Raw genomic sequence first — 20,590 nt, forward strand, 5'->3', positions numbered from 1 at the left:
ATTGAATGAGTAAATATGATGGGTGTAGTGATAGGCGTCAGTCACTTGGAGTTGTTTTATCGCTGCTATTACAGCTTGTAGTTCTGCTGTGATCGCATTATTGTTTGAAATTAATTCACTGTATATCATCGAAAGGGTGTGATCGACCACCTCTATAGTAGTGCCTTTGTCTTAGACGCTAGCATACGGGTAGTAATATGTCCCATGTGGATGGCGCCCTATGTGTCTTTGAAAATATGCTACCCTCCGTGTCCGCCTAGCCTTATTTATCGCAAGGTACATGTGCATGGGGAGTGGTGCGATTTTGAAGAGTCACCTTTGCGGTGCAAGTAATAAAGTGGCTGGTGCGGGTGTAGGCGATGGTTGAAAGTATACACCATGAAGCATGTGCCTACCCTGCGCAGTCTGTTGGAATCTGTGTTCTTGCATCCGTTTGTCCGTGGTAATTATTTCGGTGATGGTATTGTGATATCCCGTGTCGACAAGCAGTAGTGTGCTTGCTCTGACGTGGAGTCCCATTGGTAGCTTGGTAGCCTTGCGAATTAACGCGTCGATGCGTGCCGTTTCTTGTTTGCGGAGATTGGTATAAAGCAAATGGTATCTGAGTCTGGATATAAGTAACGCGTCGCGAAGGCATACGTAGCACGCCTGCTTCTTTTAGTTCACAGTTTTTTCGCATCATGTGAGGAACTTGTTCTCCTTGTCGAAGTAAGTGTTGTAGCGGCGGGGCCACCGTCTTTCTGTACATGGAGCCCTAGACTACTTAAATATTTGGGCTCAGGTATGGGTGTGTTCTCACACATAATCGTGATGCACGGGGTTTTCCACCTGGGGTTATGTACTAGAAGTCCTGATTTTTGAGGAGCACATCGGAGCCAACTTTGTGCCGCCGCAGCCTAGACGTTGGTGAAAGTCTGTTGACGAGATTACTTGTCAATTTGTGTGGACAAGATTACTCTTGCGTGTATTGCGTCTACAGTGCGCATCCGCATATTGGACAACGTGTATATAGTATCTCATTGTACCATAACATAATCACCCGCCACCTACCTTTCCCTGTATTTCCCACTTCTCCTTTCCCCAGTGAGGAGTAGCAGGCTAGAGACACGCTCTCCAGGCCGACCTGTCCTCCTTTCTCTTCATTAAAATCTACTCCTCTTCCTGTAGAAGGGTGTCTTTGTATGAGACATGGGGATCCTCTTTTTATCCAGGTCGTGATATCAGCTACATAAATTGTGTATTTGATGTCTTGAACTTGTTGTAGTGCCCTGTGTATTCTGCATCTGGCTAGGTTGAACAGTATACGAGCTGCTTGCTGGGCTGGTTGGTTTATGTTTATATTGAGAAATCCAGCGACAAAATTGAGACGCAAACACGACAGAAAGAAGAGACACCCCATCGCTGGACTAGCAACTGACATATATTCGAAACATGGATAACCCTCGAACATCAAACCGCCATCGCAAGCGCAATGCTCTTAACAAGGTACAAAATCTTCAAAATTCCTTTAATCGCCTTCGCACATAGTGTTCGCCGCCAGCGTGTCCCGGTAAACATTATGGTTACGTAAGCGGCGGTTACCTGAAGCGTGAGAAGAAGCAGTCAGGGATCTTTGAATGCCATCGCGTTCCACTCTCATTGAGGCGAAGCTTCAGCGTCCTCCAAGTTTTTAACGCGACAGCGTTAAGGAGCTCATGTCGCAGAAAAGCCGGTGTCGTCGGCGTCGATGTCGGCGTCAGTGTCGGCGTCGGCGGCGTTGGCCGTGAGCGATAAATCCCAGCAGGCACTTCATGAATAAAAAACAACTTGCAAGATGGGCTGGGTGGGAATCGAACCAGGGTCTCCGGAGTGTGTTGTTCCTTTCTCCGGGATCTCGCCTAATTGTAGAGTTGTGCAACGGGCGCAGGCGCCGTATTTGCGGACGCCGACCCGGGCGTGACCCTCAGGACTGCCGGGTCTACGGACGTCGGGAACGTGTCGTACGTGCTGCCCGCCATGCACCCTTCCTTCGACATCGGGACCCCGTCAATGCCCCACACGAAGGCGTTCGCCGAGGCCGCGGCGACCGATGGAGCGCACCGGGCAGCGCTGCGCGTCGCCGAGGCCCTCGCCCTCACGGCGCTGGACCTGATGTCGGACGCGGGACTCATGGAGCGGGTGCGGAGCGACTTCGCGACGTGGAAGACCGCTCGCGTGCCGTCCAAGTGAAATCTGCGATAGAGTGCGCACGAGCGAATTGCTCGTCCCTGGCGGTGCGCGATAAACCAAACGCGGGGCTAATCGTATCTGCGCATCCCTCGTGGGATTGTGTTTTCAGTGGTCGCTTTTGCTTTATGTGATAACAATAAAAAGAGCGAAGGTGTAGTCCGCTTACGTTGGTAACAACTATAGCTGCTCCCTTTCAAGCTACATAAACTAAAAACCCTGTATTCGCAAGCTCCGCTCGATGAAAGCACTCTTCGGGTATTCCCATCTGTCCCTCTTTTGTCACGCAAAACCTATTTATGGGGGATCTTTATTGGGGAACGCGTGCGATTTCTACAGGTAAGTAATTCAGCCTTTTAAAAGCGCTACTTACGTAGCCTCAACGTCGCGATTGTGTTTTTTGAAGAACTAGCAGCCATTAATGATTGCAAGCGTGCATTTACTCCCCATAAACTGAATACAACAGCGATTGAACGACTTACTAAACTGGTAGGCTCAGTTCCACTTTCCTGACCACAGGAGTAGTGCGTAAGTGCGTGGTCAGACTGACTGAAACAAAATTATGATTGAAGTATTCAGAAACGATATAAAAGGTACCCGTTAGTGAAGAATTCTCACAACTAACTTCACCGAAATGATCATCGAACCGAGGAGAATTGCCGTAGATAGACATTGCACCGCTGTTCTTCGCTGTCAATGGACGCTGCCGGTTATGAATTTACTGCCTATTTTTTGCGGAGCTTGTGTCATTTCTTTTTTTTTTTCAACTCTAAAGCTAGTATTGGAAATATTACGTACTTCCCTGGGTGATCACCTGATGTGTTGTTTCCTATAATTACTGAAGGTTACGCAAATCAAAAGCATATATTTGGCTTCGGTCATTACTACTATTAACACCCCCCAGAATCCTCTATAACCTGCACCAGTTGTCGTTATTGTTCCTTGGTGAAATGGGCGCAACCCACTCTGTTGGATATTGGCCATAAAGCTGGTGATCCTAAAACAACTAAGTTGAAATAAAATTAGTAACCTGTATTTGTGAAATAAAGTCTCAACTCTTACGGATATGATGGCTAAATATCACAATATTGTTGTAAATATGCATGTGATCATAAAACAGGAAAAATAACCATTTTGGTAAGCAATTGTTTGTTTTTTTATTGTGCAGTAAATTGCAGAGGGCTTCCCAAACGTTCCCGTGTCTGTAGACCAGTTGGGTAGCACCAAAGGAAATAGTTACCGGAACAGCCCAACTCAAGCCAAGGTTTCAGGATGGTTCGTCTACAAATATTTTACGCGCTAAAGGAAGTTTGGCAGAGATTCACTTTCATTGCATAAGGGACACAAATGTGGGGAAGCCAGACCAGATACATGAAAAGCATGTATGGCATACCTAAATAACTCAAGCAAACTAAGTCACCATTTATCACCGCCTCTTTTCAAAGGGGGTGCCGATAAATGATCATCATCACCATCATCATTGTTTCAAGGCAATTCTGGGACGCTATTGTTGCTCTGCCACCCGCTTCTTGCCGTTTCCCCGTTGTGGGCATGTGCCATTGTCGGGGTTCATCATCATCATGCGCAGCTTCTCATCATTGCAGCCTTCTTGCCGTCGTAATTCGGGGTGGAGAATGAAAATGACCTCTACACATATATTCCCATATAAGCTTCTCCGCGAAGCTCTCATCACTTACGGCGTTTGCAGATAACATCGTGCGGGTCATGCACGCTCACTTGGTGCCACTTGAGCGTAGGAGACCAGGCATCGACGGAAGCACAAGGTTCCAGGAAGAACTGATGACGTCCGCCGAGTCGAAGTTCTGTCTATTTATTCTTGTGGTGCAAAGCTGACAACCGTAATACGCACAGTTTTATTTGTTTAAGGTTTCGTTGCCTTCGTACTTTTATTTACGTTATTGTTATAGCGCCACCTGGTTCTTGGCCTATCCCCCCAGTTGGTTTGTGTGCCACTGAGGTAGAAATCACCATCATCCTCACGTCATCGAACACCAACGTATGGCCGAGTTTCTCGCTCATTTACTCCACCGCTTGCTTGTTGGCCAATCCCCCGCTGCGATTATGTGACATGTCATTATCATCATCGTGACTTATATCTTGTGAAGGGCCAGGAAGGGTTGAACGATCGTGCAAGAGAGCCCCGATCTCAAGAGAGTCTGGGAGGAACTCTGTCCGTCGTAAAACATCTAGTTTTGAGACGGACGCGTCTATCAATTAATAGTGGCAAACAGTGCGAAATCTACGCGAACGTTTAGGCTGCACCGACTCCAAGAATTGTACCCGTGACGATCCTGCACTAGTTCCAGAAGGCTGTTCCTGCGGAACCTGACAGCATATCGTGGTATTGGCGTGATGGCTCTGGCACTGGACGCGATGGTGCATCAGGCGGTCGAGACCAGCGCCGGAGACCTCTGGAATCTGAGTCAGTTCCTGTGGGCCAACCCGGAGACCTCGCTGAAGGAGGCCACGGCCCACGATAAGCTCTGCGATTTCCTAGAGCGCAGGGGCTTCAACGTCAGGCGTCGGTACCTAATGGACACCGCCTTCAAGGCGGAGTTCGTGGCACCCGGAGGATTGGACGGTCAGTACGTGCTTCGAGTGACGTTCTCAAGTGCGGCGTAGGTCTTTGCTTTCCGAGCGTGTGCTGGCAGAGTGGTTGCGAAGGCACCTGAATCTAACCGCTACATCACTCATGCGTACGCAGTTACGTGTAGCCTTTTTTTGAAATGCGTTGATTTCAAGTCGGGGTCAGGTAGCGAGCGACAAAATGTCAGCTCTCCAGGACGCGTTCTTACCACTCCTCCACTGCTCGCCTTTTTTTCCTCTTTATCTGCTCGGCCTCAAAAGCCTTACTGAGCCAGGCCTAATCGTATGTTATCTTAGAAGGTTTGTTAACAAATACAGAATAGTAACATTACTCAAAACGCAAGTCACAACTAAGATATGTCGCCACAGCGTGCTTGAATTCCTACTACCGTCTTGCTTATTTAAAGCACGGTGCTGTTCCACAGCAATATACAGCAACCGTAAAGAAATGCAGCTAAAGAATTTTCGGAGGGTAAGAAACGCAGCAAATAAATTAATGTAACGTGGCTCCCATTCCTTACCACGGATGGTAATAAATGCATATTGACATCATGGTGGTGCAATCCACAGTAAATGGCATTGAATGAAGTGGCGCTGCTAGCTGCCACGGTACGGCGCCATAACCACCGGCTCACTTAAAGCGCCCCCCCCCCCCCCCCGGTCTTGGAAAAGTAGCCAAATGCTTTTATCTCACCGGTGAGCTACACGATAGGAAGATATCATCCTCGCACCCCGTGGTTTGTGCCAGGAGCAGCTGGTATACGAGACGCGCATCCTGAGCATCGTTCTACGGTCTCGACCGGCACGCAAGTTCACGCCTGTACATTCCCTTTGTTATGATATTTATTCGATATCACGATAATTGCTTCCGCAGTTGCTGCGTTCTTCTCCGTTTGTTCACGCAAAGGTAAAAGGAGCGGATGGGTTCAAAAGAGACGCCAAATCCTCGCATTTGCCGCCTAGTGTCATACAACCGCATAATGTAACGCGGCTACCATGGCTCGCGCAAATAACTTTTTCTTCCAGGGCACAAACCAGGAGGCGCTGCCCGCACTTGTCGCTACTTCTTGCAGATGCATGGGTTTTAGGCTGGCTTGATAGCGTACGCCTCCTGGACGCTATCGTAGGGATCGGGTAGCAAAGTGATGGCTCCAAAGGTCAGGGAACCCAAACGCACGGTTTACCTGATTCTATGGGGCTTTGGGGAGGCGAATATTTTATAGCAGCCATAACGCGCCGCTCGAGGAAAGATGAGGAGTTTCTAATATTAGAAAACATAATGCTGCCGCTATAACCAGTTCTCGGTTCCATGTATAGAGTACGTGAACAAAAGCGAAACAACGCTGCGGGCAGGTCACAAGAGCAGGAATAAACAGGCATCACATGTTAATCTGCGGACTGCACATCTCTATAGATATATTATGGTGCGTGAACCTTCTTGCCATCTTCACCTGCGTGTATGCATGTGGTGGTGGGCGTAATATATTCAGTCGTGCTCAGCGTGATCAGCATGGTGCCGGACCTATGATCGTTGCGAGAACATATTTTATTCCATCTCGGACTAATACATTTAGATATTCCTCTGCTAGGACGACCATGGCCAGCTTGTCGGCGAACGCCTATGGCACCAACCACATCCGCCAGTGGGGAGAAAGGGGGATTATACGGATTGTACGGGACAAGAGAAAAGGATGTCTCCTACATTTGCTTACGTAGCCGGGCAGTTGGGATACGAAGTGTTGGAGCGGTGATGACAAAACTATAGCAGGCACGCTGGTGTGATCAAGGGTTTAAGCTGGATGGCCCTAAAGATGGATCCATCTATCCAAAATGGCCATCCGTTCATGCATCCCTCCATCCATTGCATGTGACCGCATGGTCATCAGGGACAAATATCCCTCAGGGCAGGTAACTGGTCGTCTATTAGGAGTTGGCGAATAAGGGCCAAGGGAAGACAAGCACAGTCGATGACTTCTTATAATTTGGTGGTTTGATGTAATTAGGAAATACGCGGGCATAACTTTGAGTCAGCTATAGCGCGAGACATGGGTAATTGGAAGCCTATTCAACCAATAATAGGCTTCTGTTGATTATGATGACGTTAATGATGACACAGCTTCTGTAAAAATAATTGTATTCGTTCATTCATTTATTTATTCATTCATTCGTTCGTTCGTTCATCCACTAATTCATTCGTTTATATTTTGGCAAAAGCAATTGCTTTCCCGTCGTCGTCGACACGGTGCAGGACCAACGATTGGGTTTCTTTGCGAGTACGATGCCCTGCCCGAGATCGGCCACGCCTGCGGCCACAACCTGGTCGCCGAGTGCGCCGTCGGTGCTGCCATCGCCGTCAAGGAGGTCATGAACGAGTTCAAGAACATTCGCGGGAAGGTAAGAGCAGGCGGAAGAGCGACGCTTACTTGCATCTGCTCTCACGGAAGCGCCTCGACTAGTTGTTCGCCTCATAATCAGCGAAGTGTGCCAAGGTCAACGCCACTTCACGATTCTGAAGAAGCATCTGCCCCTCAGTAATGGACTTCCGCGAGTTCCTGCATGGGGGAGTTAAGGCTTGAGCGGCACGCTTGCATTTTGTTAACTGCTTCCGAGTATATTCTCAGAGTGTGCTTGCGGAATTACAGCTCGGAAATAGCCCAGGAGCGTTTATCGAGGAGCCGCGACTCCCTTCATTTTCTCTACAGTAAGCGGAGCACAAAACCAGCGTACGTGTTCGCAGAAAACTGTAACGCCGTAGTTTTTCGTAAGAACATATCCTTGTCAATATTGTACTGGACATATTATTAGCTCAAGGCCGCAGGCCAATGGCAAAGAGCTATTACTAACGAAGATTTTTGCGAATTCGGCCCCAGTTTCAGCGAGTAACAGTGTGAGTGTGCTTGTGAACATGAGCCTCAGGTCATTAAACTGAAAAGATGTAGGTAGCTGGAGCTGCGGCAGGATTCACCCGACGGGATTGATGACTGATTTACTCTCCACACACAAGGGTGACTAGGATCAGCTGCAATGAGTCGCGCAGATAACAGCTCATCTGGGCCAATATTCACGAAATGTTCTCACGCTACAATTGTTCCTAAGAGCAAATTTCAGCCGAATGCGAAGCTGGACACATCATTAGCGAGGACGGTCGGCCAACGGCAAACATCAGTGCCGAACAACAAGCCTTGTGAATTCGGCCCCTGGAGCGCCTTTGTGTCCGGCATGATTTGGCTGCATTGGCCCACGTCAGGTTGGCCCGCCAGCTGAACCAGCGTCATATCGTGGAAATGCAGCTCCACTGAGAAAGTCGTAGTGGAATGAACGTTGTTTCAAGCCTGCATGTAATTTAGGTTTTTTATTTATTTATTTTTGCCATGAGGTCCCTGGGACAGCGTTTTCTCCCTATACACTTCGCCACTTTGCACTGGAAATCTGTCTGGTAAAACGTTAAAGGAAATCTGCATAACTGCCGTAAGTGGCTTCGGGATCTGAACGATGCCTCACTACTGACGACAGTGTCGTTGGTTGCGGAAAATTTGGCAAATAGAATACGTGTACTTGGTGAATTTAAATGAGACCCACTCCTGCTCTTGCCTCTTCAGTTTGTTCTCGCACGCACCAAAACTGGCGGCCGCGCCAACGCAACTTCCTGACGTCAGACTTTGCACCTTGTGTAAGGCTGCGTGTCAAGTGGCTGCCAGCAGCAAAGAAACGTTCAGTACTGCATCTCTGTGAAAAATTTGTGCTGCAAATGTAAGGACAGCTGGCCAAGTTGGCGTGACATCATGAGAGAACAAAGCAAGAGATAATGCAATTTTCAATGACGAATGGAAGTAGCAAGGAGGCATGCCGTGTTTCTACTTTGCCGTGTTTCTGTTCGTGACAGCCAGGTCACTAAAATAAAAGGATGTATGCCCTGCAAATTAGATGCAAAAGATGAAAAAATAAGGGCGATGAACATTTACAAAGACGGCAAGACAGAAAATATCAGAGAATATTTGTATCATAGCACTAAAGGGCGGTGCCTTGATGGGAAACTACTGAAGACAATAACGTACCGGAGAAAATATTTGCAACAAGTTGAGGCTTGCCTCTGCTGCAGTAAAAATCCGGAGATAGTTTAGCAGCACATTGTAATGGAATGCCAAGATATTCAGCCAGCAACGACTAGACAACACGGCACGATATGTCCACCTTCCGAAAGCGCTGGGGTAAGAATCTGATGGGATGCTTACCTAGTGAGTAGTCGAGATTAGCAAAAGATGTTTCGAGTAATGGTAAAAAAAGCAGTGACGAGATCGGTAGAACCGGGGTCATTACAGGCATAAGTAAAAGTACAATATATAGATAGATCTTTAATAAAAAATTATCAAGAAAAGAGAGGCAAAATGCTAGACTGCTTTAGCTAATCAGATTTTACTACACTGCAGCAAAATCAGATTAGCTCAAACAGGCTAGGTGACTATTTTTCACCACCCCGTTTCAAAGAGGACGCCATAAAAGCCATTATCGTCACGTGCATGCGGTTTTTCACTAAACATATTTAGCTGATGGTCGGCGCTCCGTCTTGGTGTTTAGTGCGTTTCGTCTTTGGCACTGCATCGTATTGCTACCGCTCATTCCATGTACTCGTCACCTGCTAGGTGGTGGTACTGGGCACTCCAGGTCAGGAAAACTATGGCGGCAAGGAGGCCCTCTTGCAGAAGGGCGCCTTCAAGGAATTGGGCGCAGCTCTCCTGGCGCACCCGGCAATGTTTGACTCTGTCAAGCTCCCGCTCGCCGCCAGGCAGCAGGTAAGCCCGCATCACCCACTCCACATCACAATAGCCGTGCTTGTGGCTCATTTATGTATCGATATTGTTTTGGTGATGGCTCTTGGGTTCGTGCAGCGCCCCCTGAAGAACGTTGGTACCGGGCTTGACCCGCAGACCACGAATATTTTTTTTTCTGAGAAACCTATATGGGTTTGCTTAGTAGCTTTCTGCTACATTCGAGCGGGTTCCATTTTTCCTTTCGTGGACGACCTGTGTCGCTGAGCTGATGTGCTGTAGAGCTCGAAGTAGGGAGAGGGAATCGTTTGACTGTTGTGGACGCATGCAGTTCATAGTCATTATAGTCCTTGAAAGCTGACTGTTCTGCCGTTTGTAACGTTGATTTTTTTGTTGAAGCGGGGAAGTTCTGGCAGTAAGGCTGTCGCGAGTGTCTTAACATTTCTGAGTGCTACATTTAATCATCGGAGAAGCAAACCTAAGCTTTTTTTTTCGCGGCTCATAGCTTATTCTATCTCAAAAGGTTTCTCATTGATAATTCATTGTTCCTTAATAGGTTAGTTGATTCATTGGTTGAGATGTCAAATTTTGTTAGAGGAGGCTGCACCAATTCGGGATTAAAAAGACTAATGCACGTTGAAATCTTCAGAACGGGACACATACGACCGTGCAGAATAACATACTTGTGAGAACCTTGCAATTAATTCGCCATTAACCGGTGTGTGTAAATGAGCCCGACAGTTAAATTATGCCCGTTAAATAAACCTGTCTAGAATGATTACATGTTCTCCATATTGAGGCCGTTTCTGCAAGAGGAATCTCTATACTCAGAATACAATCAATAACATTATCACAAAACTGGATGATGAGCTCATTAGTCAAGCGACATGTGGTGGAAAGTTGAAAGCCACTCATCCTGCAACAAAAACACGTTCCCAAATGAAAACCCAAAGTTGTCTATACGGATCTGATATCAAATACCGTCTTCGGCTCCCCGCAGTTCAGTCACACGGAGGAAATAAAATTCTTGTGAACACGAATGAGCTCCACATAATACGGAAGAACCCGGCCGTCAAACTTTGGAACCTTGGACTTTCGCACCTTCCGCTTTCGTAAGACTGGAAAGGCACACATCGTAAATCTAATAACTACGCAGGAGGTTTAGCAGAAAGCATTGGAATATGTTCAGGTGCGTCAGTATAGCTGAAGTTGTGCTGTAACACCTTGATTTCTTCAGGAGCACGGTGAGGTGTGAAGAAAGAGGTAGTAGAAATGGGAAGAGGGCGCCAGGCCCAGCCAGAAATAAGGGACGATGAATTGGCGCAAACTGTAAAATTAGCCATAGATCGCAGCACAGGTACTTTAGCAAGAAAGCATTTGCAGTTTCGCCCATAATGTAAAACAGTGACGCGACAGCGAATTCTTGCACTATCTCGCGCGGTATCGGTTGGGGTTAACATTCGCAGCTGAATGCGAGCAGTCTGCTTTTGAAGAGAACAATAAAGCTTTAGTCAGTGATACTGCCGTATAGTTGGAAGCGGCTAGGGTTGCCCAAGTACAGAGATCCCCTGTGGTGGAGTGGAGGAGAGACGCAACCCTGTATTCCTTCTCTTTTCTACCCTGCGTTTAGCTTCTTGCTGTTGGCGTCGTTTTATTCCTTGACCCCGCCACTCCTTTATATAAGTAAGCAACTGAGCTTGCCGTAAACCAATTATTTTAACCAGTGCTCAAAAAGGTCGGGTGCCGTTTAAGTGCCCAGCCGCATTATTTGCTGCTGCATCGGCAGAGTAGCTGAGAGGTGGAATCTCCGACTCGGAGAGTGCGAGGCTGGTTCCAAATCCTGACGGGGCGCTCGGTTTTTACAGCGCAGCTGTTAAGGGCAGTCTCGCAGCCGTTCTCGTGCAGCGCGGAAGGCCACAGTGCGGCTGCCAGCTCGTTATCAAATGTCAGTCAAAGAACAGCCAGTAGCGACACCTATGTTGGAGTCCCAAATTGTAGCTTTGAAACGGAATTATCAATAATTGTAAAAGTTACCTTGCTTATAGCTGAATTAAATGGCCATTTTGTGTGCTTCTTTAGCCAGTAATCTGTAATTTGTGTTTCCCAAGCGACGTTTAACCAATTTCACATGGGGCATCGGCCATGAGTGTGTGTTCTTTTCTTTTTTTTTCGGCTCGGACGGTTAAAACTGACGGCGTGTTTCAGCAACGCAACCTGCATGCATGAGATCTCAGAAACGGCCGTATAACCAGGCCAAGAACAGCCGCCAAACAAATCCCTAGCACATCCGAAGGGTTGACACCTCGTTGATATTGCTTCGCTTTCTAAAATGTATGAGTTGTTCAGATCAGCAAACATCTGGGAGTTATTTTTTCTTCGTTTCTTGTTAAAATTCTGTCTATGTACTTTGGCATTCCACCGGGGGACATCAAAGTGGGCGCCCACGACACTCATCATTATAAAAGACATAACGTGCGCCTGTACACACCGCGCGCTAGCGCGCACCTAATTTCTACAGCGAAGCTGTATATACCCCTAACCTCCAGTGCACTTGTCGCGTCCCTGGATAAAAAGAACCTCTTTCGTGGGCTGATACTGGAGGTCCTGTAATCGTAAGCTAAAATTAAAGCGAAAAGTGTGCATACCCCTTTTCAGTCACCGATACAGTGCATACCTCATAGGTCGTTTTGATAAAGAAAAGCATCAAACACGTCTCGTGTCAACGTGATGGATGATAAGGCGGTCGTGAACAATGGGAAGCACAGAATGATTAATAACGACATCCGATTGTAATAGGGGGCGTGACCTCGATACTCATATCACAGAATGATTAATAATGACATCCGCTTGTAACAGGGGGCGTGACCTCGATACTCATATCACAGTATGATTAATAACGACATCCGCTTGTAACAGGGGGCGTGACGTCAATACCCATATTATTGGTTTGTAGCGCGAAGAGACGCAAATGAAGACAAGAAGAATACAAGACGAGCGCTAACTCATGACTAAATCTTTATTGAAACGATCAACATATATATATATATATATATATATATATATATATATATATATATATATATATATATATATATATATATATATATATATACATAAGTGATTGCCAAAAACCGCAGCAAACAAACATGACGTGATCTAAAGGCTATCAGTTAAGAGATAAACATATCAGAAGGTAGGGAAGCCATGAAAACCGAACAGGAAAGGGCACTACTTGAGATTAACGCACGTGCTGAGGATATACTGAAGTTCGTTTTCTAACAGTAATATTGATGCCTGCCTAACACAAGTCTTTCGTAATCTTTTAATGTGAAATGCCTCAATTATCTCGCGTGTTGTTTTGGCATTTATACCTTGAAAGAACTCTTTGTCCTCAAACAAAGGTTTACAACCTCAATTAGAACAATGTGACACTAGATGTAAAGCATTAGGGTTATGGAGTGATTGTTTATGTTCGTTTAATCTGATGTTGAGACACCTGTGGCTCTCTCTGCTAGAAGCCTTCGCGCACTTGAGTGGAATCTGATAATCAATACCAGTGTTATTCATTACAAAAGGTACTAAAGGGGACACATGCATAACACCACGGTCATTTTTCTTCTTCCGCCCCTCTGCTCAAGTTTTCTTTTTATTATAGGAAACATCATTGACAACTTGCTGTGGGGCCGGAAAACCCGTATTGACGGTCATATCTACTGGCCACGCTCCGCAAACTGTGTGGCAACCGATGCACATGTGGCATCACAGCAAACCATTTTTTTTTCTGCTTATCTTGTAGGTTTTTTTGCAGCAGCTTTTACCCATTTTGTAAGCTTTTCACAAGTTAGTATAACAAATAAGCAGGATAGCCAGCCTTCTCTAGCCTATCTGTTGTGAAAAACTTTTTTGTATACTGTGTGGACATGACTTAACGATGGCAGACCTATAGAATAGAATAGAATAGAATAGAATAGAATAGAATAGCTTTATTTCCATCTACTTGATGGAGGAGGCTGCAAGTAAAAGCTGCTTCAGTAGGCAGCTTGACGAGGCCCGCAGCCCCCTCTACAGAATATTCGGCAACAGCATACATGCAAGCACATATGCATCACACATACATATATACACATACACATATACATATGTATACATACATATATATACACATACTCGTATATACTCTCATGAACCCACATACTCGCATTTACACATGCACACCCATATCCATACAGAGGCACTGTTTTACACGTTTGGAATTGCGAAGAGAAAAATCAAGCACTGTTTTATTTATTTATTTTCTTTTCTTGCCCTTAGCGAATAATACCAAGAGGCATGTTCTTGTTGGAAAGTTACGCACAAATCTAAAAACTGTAATTTATTGTTCTGGTTAAGCTGAAGCATAACTCAAGACCCCACCACATTCCCCAATACATTTAAAATATCCGTAGCTTCCTTGGTGTAGTTCTCGCTTGAACAGAACACCAGGTAATCATCTATGTAATCCTCTACGCACTACAAGCCAAGAATACATTACCGTACCAACTCGCCCAACTGTCCATCTTTTTGCGTCAATACCCATATCAAATATAAACTAAAGTGCAGGTTTGTGACAGCACGGTTTATAACACAGTATGTGACGTCATTACATTACATATATACGAAGAGGGCCCGTCTAGTAAGGCATTGCATTTGTGTTGTGAGAGTGCTATGGGAAGGCCACGTGTAGTGAGAACTCCTAAAGAACGGCGCGCATACGGGTAGCGGCGAAGCAAACAGAGACCATCACACCTTGCTGGTGAAGCAGCGCACTGACATGGACACAGTGAAGACACACACTCGCAGCCAGTGTCGTCTTTTCTTGTGTGTCTTCACTGTGTCCGTATCAGTGCGCTGCTTCACCAGCAAGGTGTGATGATTAATCACCAACTAGCCCAACTTCTCACATTACCTAACAAAGATCACAGTGGGAACAACGGCGTCATGCTCGTGCCACGGATGAGCATCGTGTCCAGGACACTCAGCGCCAAGCCCGGCAAGATGATGATTAATGTCGTGAAGCCGAAAACGTGACCAAGCGACAAAGGTACAATGCAATCAATCTTTTCGAGGGTGTGCATTATTTTTTTTTTTTGCGCATGGGCGCCTCTAGTTACGCCGCAGAAGACGCTATTGTTACTGAATTGATCAAATATAAAGCATTACTGAGTTGACAAAAAATAAAGCATAAAGTTCAGTCAGTGCCACTGCTTCCGTTCGCTCTTGGAGGAGTTTTCTAGATCGGTACTTTCCTTTAACGACAAACTTCGCTTTCACGGCTTCGTCTCTGCGTAGATCACGGTGCAGTTCCAGTGTAGCCCACACTTCAGGTCACCCTGGGAAGCGCCCAGCGCTCTGGACGCCGCAGTCGCGTCCTACGTGAACCTGGCGCTCCTTCGCCAGCAGGCTAAGCCTCCCAGCAGGATAATGGGTGAGAATCTGTTCACGCCTCCATCACAGGAGTGAATTGCCACTGCCTTATCAATTTTCATGACTCGTCAGCGCAACGACTAGAAACGGACGAAAAATAAGAGACAATCACTTGACGATAAGTGTTCCACAAATCTCTGGCCCATGCTGCCAGCACCTTGGCATCTCATAACATTCCTCTTGCTATGCAAAGCTTATAGACTGCTACTCGAAAGAGGCGTTAGCGATACAATTTTGAGGCAGTATCAGTTATATACTGCCAATTATATGGACACTCCAACCTAATTTTCTCCGTCACCGTCACCATGATGTTCTGTATAATGTCCAAGTGCAGAAAGTATAAAAATGGTAGGCGACCCTAATCTTTGACTTGGGTGTCTCATTGTGGCAGTCCCACCTCGGCGTTGGTGTTCTTTAAGTTAACTTTAGGCGAACGCAACACACGAACTGAACTCGGCGGCAATTATTTTTCATTAATTAGCCGGTTAAATATTATGCCACCTTCTTACGTGTGACGTCATTAGTGATTTCATTACTTCCGCTTTCTACTCGTGCTCACGTGGCGGGTCTCGAAAGTCCGATTCTGTGCTTTTGTGAGCGGTAATCAGCGATTTCTAATTAATTGTAATTATTTCAGACACTTCGCTAACTCAGCTTGTAATTTAATTTCTGCTCTGATATCATATCTATAATGAAACCCGTGACTCCTGTACTGTACTATTTTTTCTACGTTTTTTTCTTATTTCTTTTGTACTTCCTCCCTGGTCGTCTCGGGAGGTGAACCGGAAGTGCTGCGCAAGGAGCAAGAGTGTCGCTCGATGCTCGTGCCACTAATAAGATAGCAGCCGTGCTCCATATGCTGTAGGTGCAAAGTTGAGGGTGAGCCGAGATAGACATGGCCTCGCGCGTCCGAGGGAGGGTCGTTAGGAATGTCCGTGCTCTCTTTTCACACGCTCAAAAGGGAAGGGCGCCGCTGTGAGATGTGCGCACGCTGGGAAGGAGGTGGGGGGGGAGGGGGGGAGGGGATATTAGCATGCTTTTCTTCTACTCCGGCCATGACTGTGCCCTATCTTGGAGAATTTCCGATAGTTGCACAGGCTAAGCAAACGGAGATTGATGATATCTTCGTCTGCGCTGTGTTCTCGCACTCCTAGTTCACGTGCAAACTAGATGCAGCAAGAAGGGCAATTCGCTCGCCGCTGCTGGCACTCTTCACAAAGTGGCGTCCTGATGCTGAGTGTCCGGGGTCATCGAGTGAGATGTGTCCATGTTTGCCTGTGTGCGCGTGACACCGCTCTTGTTAATTTAGTTAGTAAGCAAATGTTTACAAGTTTCTACGGCCGATAAAGCTACTGTCCTTGATAATACGTACAGGTGTCTTAAAATTTTGCCATGGCAATTAAGTATTTGCCTTTCGAGTAAAACTGCAACTTTTTTTTTTCTGGCAGCCGAATACGCGAAGAGCGCGGAGGAGCCCAGGGGTGTGTTTTGATTTTGGCAAGCATCGGAGACACCCACGTTAACAGCTAGTGAGACAACTTCAAGCTCGAGTAATGGAACGCGTAAGGAGCCGTCTCAGAACTATCACCGCGATGTGAGGCCGACTCGCGTCAACAAGAAAAAAAAACAGCTAAGAAAACTACATATCATGGCTGTATTTTAACTCTTTGCGTGTCGGCACTCGCAGGCATCATGCTGGAGTGCGGGCGGAGCGACATTCTGATGCCAGAGGCGAGCCGGATGGTGTTTCACGTGTACGCCCCGACGGTGCCCGAACTGGCCAACCTGATGACGCGTGTCGAGGCCTGCTTCGAGGCAGCGGGTCAGGCCACCGACTGCGCCCTCGTGCAAGAGAAGAGCGTCGTCTACAAGAACTTCGTCCACAACAGCATCCTCGACGCGGCCTACGCCAAGCATGCACGTCACATGGGTGAGCAACTCTCGACGAGGAACTGTACGAAATCGATTTTAAAAGAAAAACTGCGAAAAAAAAATCGGCGCAAGAAAGAAAGGACTGGACTTCGTGTAGCTGTCTGAACTGGCCGTCCGTGATTTGTCGACCCGTTCTGTGTGCTGTTTGCCTATCGTGAAGCTGCAGTTCAAGTCCAGTCAAGTCAAAGTATCTTATTTAGGCATCAGAAAACGGTTGCCTAGGAGGCAGACAGAAATGCGATTAATGCATGACAGAGTGTCAACCACCTTCTCCCCGCTCCCCAAAGATCTCACCCGACATCACTATAATAATCGCTACGTTGCCTGTCGACGAAACTTTCAATATAAATTAGTGGAAAGCACCGGCAACAATGCATCTAAATGAGAACATTTGAAACAAGAGTATTGTGTATAGCGAGAAATGCGCAACTAAGAACGAATGACATTTGTGACATGAAGTGCATGAAAATCGGCCAAAGCAATGAAACAGGAACAATGAAAACAAAGTCACAACTGAAACCAACATTTAGTGCTCACTTGTCACACCGAGAGAAAAAAAAAGCATTTCAAAATTGTGTGCCAAGAAGGTATCTGCTTATGCTCTTTTTAAATGTTTGCGCTGAGACGCTGTCTGTAACAACGGCCATAACTGTTTTCTGTCTATTCAAGAAGTCGAGAATCTGGTATGATAATTTCGACACTATTGTACAAAATGCACTTGCCGTGACGGCTTGCTGGTCATCTCGCCTAGGTGATCACTATTAGGTTGCGGTTTTGAGAGCTCTGGATTGGCGATGGAAGTGGAATTCAAAAAACTGAAATATGTATATATAAGTGCACAGGCAAGCCCTTAGGGTTTCTTCGGCGTCATGTGACAACTTTCAGTGTGTCTTCAAAAGGACTGCTCTAAAAAACATCCGTGAGGTTAATTTTACAGCATGTACGGGACTCACCGAAGGTTGGTGTCAAGGAACGTCTCGAAAGGGCACAAATTTTAGGCGCAAAATTTGTTACTGGAAATTAGTTTTAGCTTTAGCGCGACACAAGCGAAGAGTAATCTATAGTGGGAGTCCTTGAAAACTGCAAGGGAAAAGAACTTCGTTTTGTATTTTTAAAGAGTTGGACTTTGTTTCATAGTGTCTTTCACTCCACAATTGGTGCTTTCAAGCTCAAATATATAATTGAGCCTGATTATACACCAGCGCGAGACGATTGTATCCATAAAGTGCGCGAAATATCTACTCAGACAAAAGTCTTTAAAATGATTTTCTTTCCGAACAATACGGGAATTGAATAGACTGTTATTTTCAGTGGTCGATGTAATATCGAACGATACGTTTTATTATTCGTTAGACTAATGAGACATTACTATCCACTACAATTTGATCTGCGTGCTAACAGTTTGGTATTCTTGCCTTTTTTATTATTTCCTTGATCACGTTGCTTACTTTTTGTACTTTAATGTTTAGTTCTTTGCCATAGTGCATAGATCCGCTCGGTGTTACCTAGTGCCCTCCTGTAACTCCCGTAAAGGCGCCGTGGGTACTGCTGAAGAAAATGAACGATGGTCAATCGAGGTTAGCACCGAGCTTTACAGTACAATGTCTTTCATAGCATGGGCTGTTTTGGTATTCGTTGAACTTGTTTTGGCACTTGAAAACAGCGGCTTCTTTTGAAACACCTAATTTTTGCTTCGAATAGTAATTCCGCATGAACTCACAAATGTAGGTGGCTCAGCAAAGGAATTACTATGAATATTGAACCATTAGCACCTGTATTTTTAACCGCGTAAGCCGTGTCTTCTTCAAACAGAGGACCAAAGAAGTTTCAAAGAGCGCACAATTCGTTTTATACACAAGAGATATACTGCATCATTGTGCGTGTGAGGTGGTCAGCGCATGACTTACTAAGAAAAAAAAATAGAGCTAAAACGGGTAAAGTGGAAGAACCCGACCAAGAAAGTGTCGCATTGTGTGATTTCCTCACACTTTGTCCACTCATCGCGTAGTTGCTATGCCAAGGGTCGCTGTGGTCTGCGACTCGAGCCGCTGAGGAAGCGAGCAGAAAATGACATGTGAGCCCCTCTGCACTAGATAATCTTTCACATGGCGCTTAGAACGATGCACAAGTCGAAGAAGGCCGACAAGACATGCGACTACTCCTACTGGGCGCTCATTGGGGAAAAGCAGAAGGTGCGAAATAAATATAAAGAGACAGAGCACATACATCACTCGCCCACAGCGCTCTCACTCGCCCTGCTTTGCGCGATTGATTCGACTCGTTATGGTTGTTTTCGGTTGTTGCCCGCCTTGGTGGCGTAGGGGTATTGGCGCAGCGCTGCTAAGCCCGAGGGCGCGGGTTCGAATCCCGGCCGCGGAAAGGCGCCCGTGTAGCGTGCATTGGGTGCACAATAAAGAACCCAAGGTGGTCGAAAAGAAAACGGAATCCCCCACCAGAGCGTGCCTCACAATCATATAGTGGTTTCGGCATGTAATACCGCAGGTTTTCTTGCGCCATATTTCACCTATCGTATAAGGTAGCTGGAGTGAGGGCCAAGGGATGTCTGGGTGGCTCATGTGCACAGTCGTTGCGTGTTCTTTTCACACCTTGTGCAATTTCCAGTAAATGCTCTGTTGTAGTCGGGACATGCGTCCTGGCTTCCTCCACCGCCTTGTCCCTCGTTGTAAGTGCCTTTTCAAAAAAAAAAAAGCCAGCGAGACACGGCATTCCTCCCATGACGTCGAAACCTCCGGCATGCCTCAAAAGTTACCCGCGGGTATGGTAGCTAGCACAGAGGTGCCGTAGACAAACATGTCGGCGTCGCAACGCTTGTTCTGCAGGTGTCACGTTCGCCAAAGGCGACGAGGCGCTCATGCTGCCGTCGACCGCTGCCTCGGACGCGGGCAACGTATCGCAAGCGCTGCCGTGCCTGCACGCCATGTTCGCCATCGCCAGCGCGGGCACCAACCACTCGCGAAGCTTCGCCGCCGCCGCGGGATCCCGCGAGGCGCAGACGTCCGCGCGGAAGGCGGTCAAGATTCTGGCCCTGACCGCGCTGGACCTGTACACGGACCCCAAGCTCCTGGCGCGCATCAAGCAGGAGTTCCAGGAGTGGAAAGCCAAGCAGCGACCGTAGCTGTGACAAGGTCAACAATGGCATTAGACATGGCGACGAAAGTAGCAACGACAGCAGTAGCAAGAACTAGTGTGCACCGGCAAAGGACAGCGTCTGCAACAACGACTTCAACCGCAGCAACTGTGCTGAAGCTGTTGTTGCAGTAACAGCTACTGAAGCGACACGAAGAAGACCGGTTGCAAGACTCACTGCCAACCAATACAGCTGTCTCCTGGGGCATTGCTGAATCAAGTTTTCTGGGGGGGGGGGGGGGGGGGGAGGGGGTATACTTTAAGTGTCTACTGTAGTAGACATGTCCACTTCATCTGCTGCTGAAGTTCTGATTGGCTTGGGTACCCGTGAGGAGGGCACAGGTGCAACCAGCCAATCAGCACTTGAGCAGCAGACGAAATGGACATGTTCAGTAGGAGGACACTTACAGCATACACACTCCCGTCTAGTGTCGCTAAGGTTCCTAAGTGTCACTGCCTAAAAGCTCCAC

The 20,590-nt window shown here is 46.8% G+C and overlaps 2 protein-coding genes across 3 annotated transcripts in view; both read left to right on the forward strand.

The window, feature by feature from the left end:
* Positions 1-2,373, forward strand: part of LOC135904428 (uncharacterized) — a 31,321-nt gene extending 28,948 nt beyond the window's left edge. For both annotated transcript variants that reach the window (XM_065435228.2, XM_065435230.1), the window contains one exon: positions 1,907-2,373. In XM_065435228.2, coding sequence (XP_065291300.1) covers positions 1,907-2,208 — 302 coding nt within the window. In that variant the 3' untranslated portion in view covers positions 2,209-2,373. The remainder of the gene's footprint in view (positions 1-1,906) is intronic.
* A 1,838-nt stretch (positions 2,374-4,211) lies between these two features.
* Positions 4,212-20,332, forward strand: LOC135904467 (peptidase M20 domain-containing protein 2-like). Its single transcript, XM_065435283.1, has 6 exons — positions 4,212-4,807; positions 7,061-7,206; positions 9,453-9,602; positions 14,907-15,042; positions 16,729-16,971; positions 19,814-20,332. Exons 1-6 carry the CDS (start codon positions 4,579-4,581, stop codon positions 20,107-20,109), a joined length of 1,200 nt encoding a protein of 399 aa, XP_065291355.1. The 5' UTR covers positions 4,212-4,578; the 3' UTR covers positions 20,110-20,332.
* Positions 20,333-20,590: the final 258 nt, after the last annotated feature.

This window comes from Dermacentor albipictus, chromosome 7 (genome assembly GCF_038994185.2).
Source record: "Dermacentor albipictus isolate Rhodes 1998 colony chromosome 7, USDA_Dalb.pri_finalv2, whole genome shotgun sequence".
Taxonomy (NCBI): Eukaryota; Metazoa; Arthropoda; class Arachnida; order Ixodida; family Ixodidae; genus Dermacentor; species Dermacentor albipictus.

Bases quoted from the DNA above. Each gene is read 5' to 3' on its own strand.
- LOC135904467 (XM_065435283.1), top strand. From the start codon at position 4,579: ATGGCTCTGGCACTGGACGCGATGGTGCATCAGGCGGTCGAGACCAGC. The intron at 7,207-9,452 runs GTAAGAGCAGGC...GTCACCTGCTAG, and splicing joins TCAAGAACATTCGCGGGAAG to GTGGTGGTACTGGGCACTCC. The intron at 16,972-19,813 runs GTGAGCAACTCT...CTTGTTCTGCAG, and splicing joins CAAGCATGCACGTCACATGG to GTGTCACGTTCGCCAAAGGC.